At 54.6% G+C, this 11,975-nt stretch overlaps 1 protein-coding gene across 3 annotated transcripts in view; it reads right to left on the bottom strand.

Annotated features, from left to right (window-relative positions):
- Positions 1-1,278: 1,278 nt before the first annotated feature.
- Positions 1,279-11,975, bottom strand: part of SH3PXD2A (SH3 and PX domains 2A) — a 245,736-nt gene continuing 235,039 nt past the window's right edge. For all 3 annotated transcript variants that reach the window (XM_030334928.2, XM_030334930.2, XM_030334929.2), the window contains one exon: positions 1,279-10,982. In XM_030334928.2, the coding sequence (XP_030190788.1) occupies positions 9,015-10,982 (1,968 nt within the window). In that variant the 3' untranslated portion in view covers positions 1,279-9,014. The remainder of the gene's footprint in view (positions 10,983-11,975) is intronic.

Below are 11,975 nucleotides of genomic sequence, written 5' to 3'. Positions count from 1 at the left end.
CCCCAGGCTGGGACTTTGCACCTCCCTTGCAGTGGGCCTCTAGGAAGTCATGGTTCCACTGGGTCTCTACTCCCCAGTCACTGACCCCGGAGACCCTTTCTGTGGGAGGAGGGTGGGGTGGGCCAGATGGTGGCCCCATCCAGTCTGGAGTCTCATCTCCAAGGCAAGGAAAGGTCTTAAGTGCAGGGGCTGTGTGGCCCGAGGTTTGGGGAGAGGAAGCCATCTGTACCACTGTCTCTGTTAGTGTTGGGATAGTTGCTGCCTCCTTTGTGAACTTGGGTCGCTGTGATTGTGAATAAAGGTGATTTCGTACCAGCCCGAGGGCTGTGCTATGTGGAGGGCTGGGGAGGGAGGGAGAGTGGGGATGAAGGGTCAGGTGTCCTGGATATGGAAGGGAGTCAAGAACCAGGGAAGACTCCCTGGAAATGGGGGACTGGAGCATGACTTGGAGTTGGACAGCAGGGGCCCAGCCTGCCAGGTGAACCTTGTAAGTTGAAAGGGAGAAGCCACTGCCCTTCGGTGGCCTCAAGTCCCTGGGCCTGTGAGGAGCAGTGTTTATTGGGGCAGGAGTAGTGGGAGTCCATGAGGTCTGCTCAGCTTTCTGGTAAGGCTGAGGTGGGCCCAAACCTGGCCCAAAACCCTTGTGGGGTGGCACTGCCACCTAGGGGCCGATGGGAAGATGACAGGTCCTTCATGTAGGTCAGGAGGGGGTTGATGATATTAAATGGGTGACAGCTAGATAGAAAGGGAGGGCCAGGGACCTTTAGAGAAAGCTTCTGGATGGGCTGAGAAGATCTGCCTGGCTGCAGAAGCTGGGAGTGGTGGAGTGTGTCTAGCAAAACGTGGCAGTCCCCATCTGGTGGGGCTGGGATTCAAGCACATAGCAGGCCTGCCTTCCTGCCCTCTGCTGCTTCCTCCACCTGCACGGCCCAGCACTGTTTCCTGGGGTCCAGCAAAAGTAGGGTAGGGTCAGGGGGGCTCTAAGCTGAGAGGCCAGCTCGGCCTGTTGGATGTGGATCTTTTGCCCCAAGATGTGCATTTCTCGCTCTCAAAGCCTTGGCTGCTTCCCAGAAAGCCTCCTGATGGTGGGGGGAGGGAGGAAAAGCTTGAGTCTGATTCTCACCAACAAAGGTGGCAACTTACCTGCCTCACCCCGCCCCTCCAGTGTCCTCAGAGGGCCCTGGATCCTGCAGTTCATGCTGCATTCTGGGTAATGTGGCTTTTGCCATTCAGCTGGATGGCTTTTCTGATGACAGGGAGAATTAAGAGGTGATTCTGTTCAGTTAAAAAGGCCAAAAACTTTATTTAGTTTTCAGGGAAATACAAGATGCATGTAAACATAAACAAAATACAAAACAAAACAACCCAAATCTTACAGTCTAGAAGCATGCCAAGACAGAGTATTTTCTGCAGACCAAAGAGTCCCGTCAACAATGATAAAGGACACCCGGAAAGTGGCAGGCCAAGGGGCTGGATCCCTTCCCCAAGGACACTGCATTTTTGTGATGAGAACAATTAAAAAAAATCCCACTATTAAAAATATTAGAAACATGGAGATAGTTTAGCACCACCATTGATCCTGGAAATTTTTTAGCACTCAAATTGACTGCACTGAATTCAATGTCCTTTTCTTCAGTTTCTCTGCTGAGGGCAGAAGAGGGCACAACCTTCTCCTGACCCCACAGAGCCCACTAGGAGCTGGGAGGGGCTAAGTGGAGACCATGAAGAATCCCCCAAAGTTCTGGAGCCCCAGAGACACCCAGCAGTTCACATGCAACCATGCAGTCCACAAACCACCCTCCAAGGACCTGCCACTCACATCTTCACTCAGAAGTCACCTTCCCGCAGACCTCTCAGTACTACTGTTCGTGAACCCCTGTTCTCATCTTGTGTCCTGGATTTAAAGAAAACTTGTTGCAGAGAACAAGTTGCAGATCCAAGAATGGTGGCTGTTTACTCTTCTCTCTCTGAAGTAAGCGCTTATGGAAATGTGCCTTGGTCACAGGCCACTGAGAATGAAAGGGCATATCCACGTTTGAGTGCGCACTGCGCCCTGTCTTCTAAGTCACACCTGCAAGGCAGGCTCAGCAGACCGAGTAGCCACAGGTAACATCAGAGACACCCCAGAATAACTGGTGTTAACCAAAGAAATGAGGCTGCCTTCCTTCCAGACATGCTCGATAGTGTCTGGACCCTGAGGTTCCAGTTTGGTGGGGTGGTGGGTCCTTACTGTACAACCCATTACGGTCACTGGTCTCTAACCAATTTGAGCAGTTTGAGAGGCCACCTCTGGATTGGACAAAGGGATGTGGGCAAAACCAGCTGGGAACCTGGGAGATGGATGAATGTTCTCGAGCCAGAGCCTCCAAACTCAAAGACTGGCTTGTTGCTAGCGACTTCCTGTCTCCACTACGTAAATCAGTGACTGTTCATTAAGAACGTGCTGGGGACCCAGTTTGTGTCCCAGCAGGTAGCGGTTTCCTCAGGCTAGCTGCTTCTGTGGCCAAATCTTAGGGCTTTTCCAACCTACTCTGACTGGACCCTTGGGTATTGAATCAGTAAATTCGCTCTGTACCTGCTCTCTTCCTCCTGAAACACTCAGAATTGACTTCTTCCTTCTTTTGAATGAAGACTAAACTCCAGACTCCAAACTCTCTCAGCATTCTCACACTTTTCCCTTTCTGCCTAGAAGACATCCTCTTCTGGAAGCCGCCTTCCCGGGAAGGGATGGTAAGCCCCAGCCATTCCAAACATGCACACATTCATCTCACCAACATGCCTCTCGCTTGCCTCCAACATGCTCGAGCCATCCTTCTGCTTTAAAACCATTTTCTCGCATGCTCTCTCCCTGCCCCTCACCCCCTGAGGTCCCAGCCCATTAGCCAGGGTGGAACTGGGAACAAAGGAGGGACCTTCAGCTCAGAAACCATTCTCTAAGGCCACTGAGTTCTAGGACTGGGATGGGAGAGGGGACTGATTGTCAAGGTCAAGTGCAAACCCAAGATTAAAAAGACAGGATTGGGGAAGGGAGATTGCATGGTAACCCCAACCTTATAGGCAGGTTGGGATCAAGGTCTTAGAAGGTAGAGCCCTCCACCCAGTCTGTAAGCACCAATGAACCCAACTTCTGGCTGCAGACCTAGGTGCACAGAACAAAACAGGAGGGAAGCTAAAATTACTGGGGCTGATTTCCTGAAACCAAGGCTGTAGGTCAGTAACCTCATCCTGTCACTGTCTCTGGCCATAGAACTGAGAACCACTGAGCGTGGTTCATGATTTAGGCAAAAAGCTCAGTAAGGTCGAGGAGGAGCCGTCACACTGTTCCTGTGATGTGTTCAGTTGGGGCCTGCAGTCTGGTGCAAGTGCATATGCAGGTCTGCTGACTACCACGAGCATGCTCTGGCCCCAGCAGCCTGACCACCCTCAGAAACACGAGAACTGAGGGCCAGAAGCTCTTACCATCGAGAACTCCCTCCCACGGTGATGATATGCATGGCAGTGGGTGGGGTCGGCCTGCTAGACCACCCATCTGCAGGTGGCGGGTGACCCCGTTCAACCATCTCAGTGCTTCCACACCCAGTGACTTCTCGCGTCCACATCTTCGTTTTGGAGCCCGGGATGATGGCCTAGGCTGCTTCTGCTAGATCTGTTAATGCCAGTGTGAAGTTTCCAACAAAATAATAAAATAATTACCAAAAAAAAAAAAAAAAAAGACACATTGCACTCTCCAGCCAGAATTACGTGTGTGAGTAACACACACTTGCTGCCAGAAGCTGTGAGTCCCGTGGGTCCTGCCCAATGCCAAGGACTTGTAAAATGGAGACAGCGTGCCCGGTATTTGTTCTCTAACCCCTTGTTATTTAGTTCAAGTGGGAAATTACCAACACTCACACGTGTGTGCTCATGGACACACACACATACGCACATGCACACACACTCACTCTCAACACACAGCCCTCAAAAAAGTGAGGGAATCTTAATTCTTTAAGATTAAGTAATGTGGGTGGTTCTCTTTCCAGAGAGCTCTGCATCGAGATTCTCAAAGATTGGACATATAAATGTGTATACTCCAAGGAGAGACACCCACACACAGGGGCACGGTCCCACTCTGGGCACACAGATCCATGTTTGTACAGGAATCCACCCAACAGAGGGGTTGGAGCAGCAAGCATACAGTACTGGAGACGGAGGGGACAAGCCAGTGAGGATGTCCCTGGAGCCCTGAAGGGCAGAGCTCCAAGGGCTTGGACCCAGAGACTTCCCATCCTGCTGCTTTCTCTACCAGTGCCAAGTAAGGAGGAGGCCCGCTCGGTACCTGTTGTGGGGAGCTGTCTACAAAGACCTGAGTAGGCCCCTCAGACACTTCTCTGAGGCCCTCTGGGAACTGTCGGTGTTGAGCAAGAGGCCGGGCTCACTCCTCGGGCTGAAGTCATTGAGATGAATGGGTGGCCCAAGCTCAGCACCAGGCCTAGCTGTAGGCTTGTGGGAATTGGTGTCTCACTGGGGTACATAGGGCTCAAGGCACCCACGTCCCCCAAAAAGGATTTGGTTACATCCAGGGTTCCTGCCCATAAACTGAACTGAGGTTACATAGTTTTAGAAAGACTCAAACATACATCAGAAAGATCACGGCCCAAACATCAGGAGACTGGGGTGAGAGAGGGCTGCTGGGAGTGATTTTTAGGACAGGTCTTTCTGGGCAGCTGGCTGAAAAACAATGGAAATGAAAACAAGGGACCGTTCCCAGATGTCCTTGCTCTGCTCCGAGGGCTGGGGCCCTGAGCGGCCTGTCCCTGAATCCCTTCTGGGTGGATAACACCCAACAGAAAAAGGGGCTGCCCTCCGGTAGGGACCCCTGCCATCCTGCCAGGAAGGGGGGGGGGGCGGGTATAAAAGATCAATATCCAGAAGGTCACCTGTCTGCTCCACAGCTTAACTCCTTCCAGCAGCCCTGCCGCCTCCTATGGACGAACGGGCCACCGGGTCTCCCGCCACTGTCCCAACAAGCCCTGGCGTCCCTCTTGATAATATTGCACTTTTCCTGTCTCTCAGATTGTTTTCATTTTCGATTGAGAATGCAAAGTATTTGGAGGGGTAGGAGAAGTGAGTAACCTTAAAGAAATAATATATTAAATACAAAAAAAAAAAACAAAAACAAAAAAAACCCAGAACAACAAAACAAAACAAACACAGGAAAAGTAGGGGCTACTTTCATTTTTTTTCCCTTAAAACAAACTACCAAACCGAGGGCTAGACTTAAATAGTTCTACACCTACTCTGCAAATACTAGTAATATGAAAATAATGTTCAACCGAAATTCCCTTGTCTTTCTTCCTTAGACGATAAAAGTAGTAACATGCCTTGCTGAGGAAAGCGATGGATATAAATGCCAGTAAAATATGCTGCTCTAACATCTGAAAGTGATTAAAACGATTCTATATAATGCCTTCGTCAAGATGGAGACTCGAGAGTAAAAAAGAGAAGCCTCTGGGGCCAGGCGAGGGGTGGAGGGCCACGGCTGGCAAGGCAGAACCTGGGTTCAGCCAGGGGCAGATGGCTCACTTGCCGTTCAGAGTCGCCCCTTCCGGCCCCCTCCTGCTGCCCCCAGGGGGCCCCTGGCCTAGTGGCAACAGCGTGGCAGGGCTAGGGAGCCCAGCCAGGCCCGCTGTTTCAAAGTGGGAGAGAGATGAAGACATTTTTTCCCCTTGTAATGAAAGAAAAAAGGTCTTTAAACGGAAAGAAAAAGCACCAAATGATGCATCTTCGGGCATTATACAAACCTCAATAATGACCTCAGAAGGGCTCATTAGGATTAAAGGTGCAGTATACAGCAATACAACGCCATTTCACATTTTCAATCGCAATTAATGGAAAACTGGGTTTGGACACTGCTGAGATTTCATTTTCCTTTTTCCTTTTTTAGTCCGATCTGGTTTTCCTCCAGATGGGTCAGAGCCACAGGCCCCTCCCTCCTCCACCTGCTGTGGTACCCTCCAACATCACAAAGCAGCTCAGTAGCTCTAGGGAAAAGCCCCCTTGCCCTAGGTGGGGCTCAGGAGTCCAGGGGCACGAGCCCTGGCATCCCCCGGCCATGTCTGAGAGGGACTGGCATGCACCCTTCGTGCTTCAAGTATTAATATTCTCTTTGGGTTTGCAGGGTTTGTGCTGTGTTGAGTCAGGGGGTGATGGTGAGGGGTGAGGTGCGAAGATGGGGCATGGCAATCCCTGTTCACTGCCCAAATCTACATGCTGTCACCAGGTGGCAGCATTCCCCACGTTTCCTAGATGCCTGAGCAACTCCCAGCCATCCTTAGGGGGCTGGATGTCACAATGTAAACATGATGACCACACAATAAACTCCAATGGGGGTGGGAGGGAGCGCAAGGATTAATGCAGTGGGGTGGTCTGCCATTAACTAGCTACATGATTTCAGGAAAAGTAATTTCCTGCCCTTGGGCTGCAGTAACAGAAGGGGATGGGATGGAGTGACTTCCAAGGCCACTTTTAATGACTATCACTTAGAGCACTGGGGATCGAGGAGAGAGGGTCCTGGGGGAGGGTGGAGAATGTGGGCCCCGCGGGTGCTGGAGAGCCCCACGGGGCAGTGCAGACCGTGAGGAAGGGCAGGGAAAGGCAGGCTCTGGGGAACACTGTGGTCCAGTCCAACTGAGATGCTCTGTGTTCGGCAGATGCGTCCTGCACTCCTTCCTGGCCTGGCTGGCACGTTACTGACTGAACTGGCTCAGTGCAGACATTGGAGGAGCGAGGCCGCTGGGGCCCCCCCCTTGGAAGACAGCTACATGGAAGGTCCTTTCACCCAATAGTCACTCTACTTTTAAATTTTATTTTAAATAATCATAAATTACTTTTTTTTTTCTTTTAATAAATATGTGCTGCTTAAAAATGAGAAAAGTATATACTGCATCTTTAAGTAATGCACTTTGCTCTCTGGGTTTCTTCCCATTCCACCTTATTAAAGTGCATTAATTAAAAAATAATGAACCACTTCTTTATCATTATTGTTCAAATAAGTCCAAATAATATTAATATGAAGACACTAAACCACTACCATTAGTACTGCAACCTAGCAGATTAACTCAATATCCTACTCTATTTAATACTGTCCAGCAGAAGAAAAGAACGAATTTCAATTTTAAACTCACAAACAAAACAAAAGGAAACAAAATCTCACCGCGGCCCTTCCACAAAGAACATGAGCAGTTTGCTGTAGCTGCCAGGCATGAGTGCACGGCCAGCGAGGAGGCTGGGGAGATCCCCAGGCGAGGCCTCAAGGGTCTAGGGGGCGGGTGGGGTGCTGAAGGCACGAGACACAGCGTCCCGTGCTGATCTTCGGGCAACATACACCGCCTGGGTGGGGAGCAGGGGTAGAGGGAGGCCTTTCCTCCTCTGTAGAAACCACCAACCCTTAGTCCAGGCCTCTGGCAGCTGAGCTGGTGGCTGTGGAGCCCAGTCCGTCCGCAATCAAAGGCACGTGTGGGATTCCACTCCCAGCAAAGGAGGGGGGGGGGGAGTCCCTGGGGAAGCCAAGGCTTCCGGAGGGTCCCCTCGGAAACGTCAACGACTGAAAGACACAACCCAAGGTTGACAGGGACTTTATTCTCTCCTCTCTTCGTGGGGGGCGCCGCCCCTTGGGAAGACCAGGTCGGCTCCCGGCCCGGGGTCCTCCGGTACCTGTGGCATCGCACGTGGGCGGGGGAACGGCCGGTGGTGGCTGCCCATCCGGGGTCCCCTCAGCCCTCAGCGGGGGCGATGGGTGCTTCTCCACAGTTCACACGTAAGGGTTCTGGTCCTGCCCAGACGGGAGAACACGTGCAGAATGGTGGCCACCCGGCAGCCTGAGAGCTGCCTTTTCTCCTGGACAACCTGCTCCTCCCTCCTGGGGAGGGTCCTGCCCCACTGAGGCGTCTCTGCTTTGCCGTGTCTGGGACTGGGGCTTCAGCCCCCGGGCCCTCCGGCAGGCGCCGCGCGAGGGTGCCGTCCGCAACAGTGGAAACCAAACGAAAGGACTTTGGCTTGTGAAGGGAAAGGAAGTGAAAGCCCAAAACCGCCAACCTCCACGCAAAAGTTACGACAGAAAAGCCCCATCCGCTACTCATTCTGTCCCCTGTGAGGCCGACTGCCCTTGGGCCCCCAAACAACCCCTAAAATAAGACCAAAACCCAAGGCCTGACATTGAAGCCCCAAATCAATAAACCTCTCCCAAAACATGCAAAAGAGCTGCCCACCCAGCAATACCCAAAATAAAGTCTGTGCAGATGGTGAAGAGACTGACGGCTGCACCCACCCTCTCTGTAAACTCTGGGGTTGGCGGTCCTCCGTGGGGCGCCCAGGGCAGGGCAGACTCTTCTCAAGGCCAGGGAACAGCGACAGGTAAGAAAGGTGGTCCTTGCTGGCACCCGGGGAGCTGCTTTTTCTTCAACGAACAGACATTGACGGTGGCCTGGCCCAGGGACAGGCTGGGCTCCCAAGAGATGCCTCCAAGCCCCAGAGCCAGTGGGGTCTTCTAGCACACGCGCCCGTGGCAGGTGGTGGCAATCCCCGGGAGACCAGCACAATTGGCAAACACAAGGACCGCCTCCGATGGCAAGGTGCCAGCGGCAGAAACCAAGCTGGGCAGGGGCAGGGCACAGGAGGTCCCTGCGACCACATCTTTTCCGGATTTGCAGCCAAGGCACAATTGGAATTTCCCTCGTGGCCTGTCCCAAATGGTGCCAGGTCCGTCAGCCAAATCACCAAGGTGCCCACGTAGGGCTCAGCTTTCTTGCCTCTGGTCCCAGGCCCGCCGCTCCCCTGCCTGTTCCCTTCCCTGCTCAACGTGGGCCCCCGCCGGACCTTACCTGCCAGCTGGGGGACAGCCTGGAGGGGAGCATCTCTGAGGTCACGCATTCTGCAGGGTTTAACGTTGTCCCCCCCCACCCCTCCCATTTTCCCTTTCCCCTTTGTCTTCATCTCACTGCTCACCCGCACCAGGCTGGAAGGACCCACGCCCCATGTTAGTTCTTTTTCTCCAGGTAGTTGGAGGGCACCCAGCCTTTGAAGGGCTTTGCGCCATCCAGGATCTGGCAGTACCACCAGCCGTTGGGGTTCCTCTCCAGGACCTCCATGGACACACCCTCCTGGAAGCCTGCCGTCTCCTCATCCCCCTCATAGTCCGCGATGGAGACATAGACGTCTTTGAGGTTGTTGTGGATGAACTGGGACTTCTCAATGGGCTTGGGGCGCACGGGGGACACGGGAATGCCGTTGCGCTGGGCGGGCAGCAGAGGCGCGTCTGAGCCCTGGCTGGCGGCCCGTTCGGCCAGGCGGCCCTTGGCGTCTGCGGCAGCCGAGCGGGCGGTGCTGAAGGAGGAGTTCCGGCGGACACCCCGGAGGCCGTCGGTGGCAGTAAGCGACTCGTTCCTACGCAGGGCGCAGGACAGGTTGTTGTCCTTGGGTGGCGGGGACACAAACACCGACTGAGGCCTCACCGCCACCTGCCGCACCCCGTTCCTCATCTTCACTGCCCCGGCGGCCGAGGTCTTGCCGAAGCCCCCCGGAGGCTTGGAGGGGATGGGCGGCGTGGCCCTCTTGTTCTGGTTGACGGTGTTCAGTGCTTGGACCCGCTTCTCGATCTTCTCCAGGCTGTCTGACTTGCCCTCGTTCTGCTTGCTTTGGGCGCTCACTGTGTCTGGCTCTTTGCCAGAGGAGTCGGATTGCTCGTTCTCGCCGAGCACCAGATAGTGGGAAGGGGCCCAGCCCTCTAGCTCCCCAAACCTCACATACCACCAGCCGCTTTCCAGCTTCTCGAGCACCTGTACCTCCACGCCTGCGGGGAAGCTGATCTCTGAGTCCTGGACCTTCTGGTAGGCACTACATGTCGTGTAGGAGGCGGCCTGCCCTTCTCGTCCCTTCTTGGTGGGACACGGGGGTGTGGCGGCTGGGGGGGTAATGAGGTCAGCGGAGCCTCTCCTGGACCCCTCACTGGGACTTTCAAAGGCCGTCTGAGGGGGAAGCTCTGAATCCTCACTCTTTGAGCCCTTGAGACCGCCCCGGAGCTGGCCTGTGGGTCTCAGCTGGCGCCGTAAAGTGCTGATGTCCATCTTCTCTTGACTCTGGGACTCTGCTCGGCTCAGGAACGGCTTGGGCCGGACCGACGGCTTAGCCCGGGTGCACGAGGTCAGCCCAGCCTTTAGGTCGGCGTCCCTCTTCGCCCCAACCGTGGGCGTGCCACGGATGCCTGCGTCCGAGGCAGAACGGGGCTTCAGGTCACCACTGTTCTTGGACAGGGAGGAGGAGGAAGAGGAGGAGGAGCAGGTGGTGTTGATGGTGATGGATGAAGAAAAGGAGGCAGAGGAGTGGTTTTTCCCCAGTTCTGCCTGGGCGTTCTTCTCTGCCTTGAGCTTTAGGAGCGATGACGATTTGGGGGAATCTGATTTGGGGGAGTTTTTTCTAGCAAGGGACAGAGGGGAGCCCCCCGGGGAGTCACTGTCCCGGGAGGAGCGTCTGGCTGACAGGGCATCCTCGACACACGGCCGGAAGCCCTCGTTCTCATAGATGGTCTCCTCCTCCAGGGCCACGTCCTCTGAAGAGCCGCCCACCCTGAAGCGGGCCCGCTGCAGTGAGGAGGCCGGTGAGGGCCTACGGGGCTGGGCGGGCCGCCGCTCCCCCGAGCCGCTGTCCTCCGTGGGTTCCTCGCTCAGCTCTGGCTCTGAGTCGAAGCCGAAGGCAGGGATGTCATATTCAGGCTCCTCATACTTGAGCTTCAGCGGGGAGTCCTGGCTCTCCCCAGAGCCCACTGGACCCTCCTCGGCCTCCTTGGGCTTGCTGGGGGGGGCGGGGGGCGGTACCTTGGGCCGGGTCAGTGTGCTCGTGCGGCGGCTGAGGTTGGGCTTCTTGCGCTTATCGATGTACGACGCGGGGGCCCAGCCCTCCTTCTCACCGATCTGGACGTACCACCAGCCACCCGAGTTCTTATCGATGACCTAGGGGAAAGGGTGGGCAGGCCAGTGAGCTGGGAGGATCGCCGGACCCTACGATGTGCCAGGCTAGGAGCCTCGCACTTCACGCGACACACCAGGCTACGGCGCATCATGTCTCTGTTTTACGGATGAGCAAAGTGAGCTACTGAGGAGGTGGCCCCAGGACCCCGGGTAGTAAGTGCTGGGCTGGAATTGAAAGCCAGGTCTCCACCATCCCCACTCTCCAACACCCTCCCCCCTGGTCCTCCAAGACTCCATCAGCACCCCAGGTCGAGCTGGCCTTGTCTACAGACTCCTGCTTCTCCCCCTAAGCTGTGCACTTAGAAGACCTACTCCTCCTAGTCCCTATGGAACCCAACTCGCCAAGGACCCGTATGTCTAAGAACATGCCATTCATTCCACTGCTCCTCGTCCCGCCCCTGGGATTGCTAGGTCCTCCGCCGGCCACCCTGGAAAGGGTCTCTCATGTCAGAAGAGGATGGGAAGATGCAGGTGAGGTGAACTGGGAGGTACAGCCTGAGACCAGAGCCATCCTGCCGGACGCCTCCCTGGTGTTCCCACCGCCTGTGGTCATTTCACTGCATGTGGGATCCCAGTGAAATTCTGCCGGTCAAACGGACTTTGGCTTAAATGGTTAACTGTGGGAAGGATGAGGGGCTTTTAGTCATTTCCATGTTAGTATAAACTAGCTCAAGGAGCTTCTTTCTTAACTACTATTTGAGATTGGCTAAAGACCAGGAGTGTGGTGCTGCCTCTGCTGCAGTTCATCTGGGCTGGAGCACATAAAGGGAAGATAATTTTGGATTGTGGGACACTCCTGGAGAAAGGTACCGGGAGGGGGGGTGGAGGGGACATGAAAAAATTGATACCAGGGGAAGAGGGGCAGTGAAGGAAGAGAGATAGAGACCAGCCCTCTGCAGTCCACACCAAAAGGGAGAGTTTCTGTCCTTCCTTTGGTTCTCTATTCCTTCCTTCACCCTTCCCACCCCATACTCC

This window comes from Lynx canadensis, chromosome D2, assembly GCF_007474595.2.
Source record: "Lynx canadensis isolate LIC74 chromosome D2, mLynCan4.pri.v2, whole genome shotgun sequence".
NCBI lineage: Eukaryota > Metazoa > Chordata > Mammalia > Carnivora > Felidae > Lynx > Lynx canadensis.
Note: the sequence above shows the minus strand (reverse complement) of the source record. Positions and strands in the feature narration are given on the sequence as shown.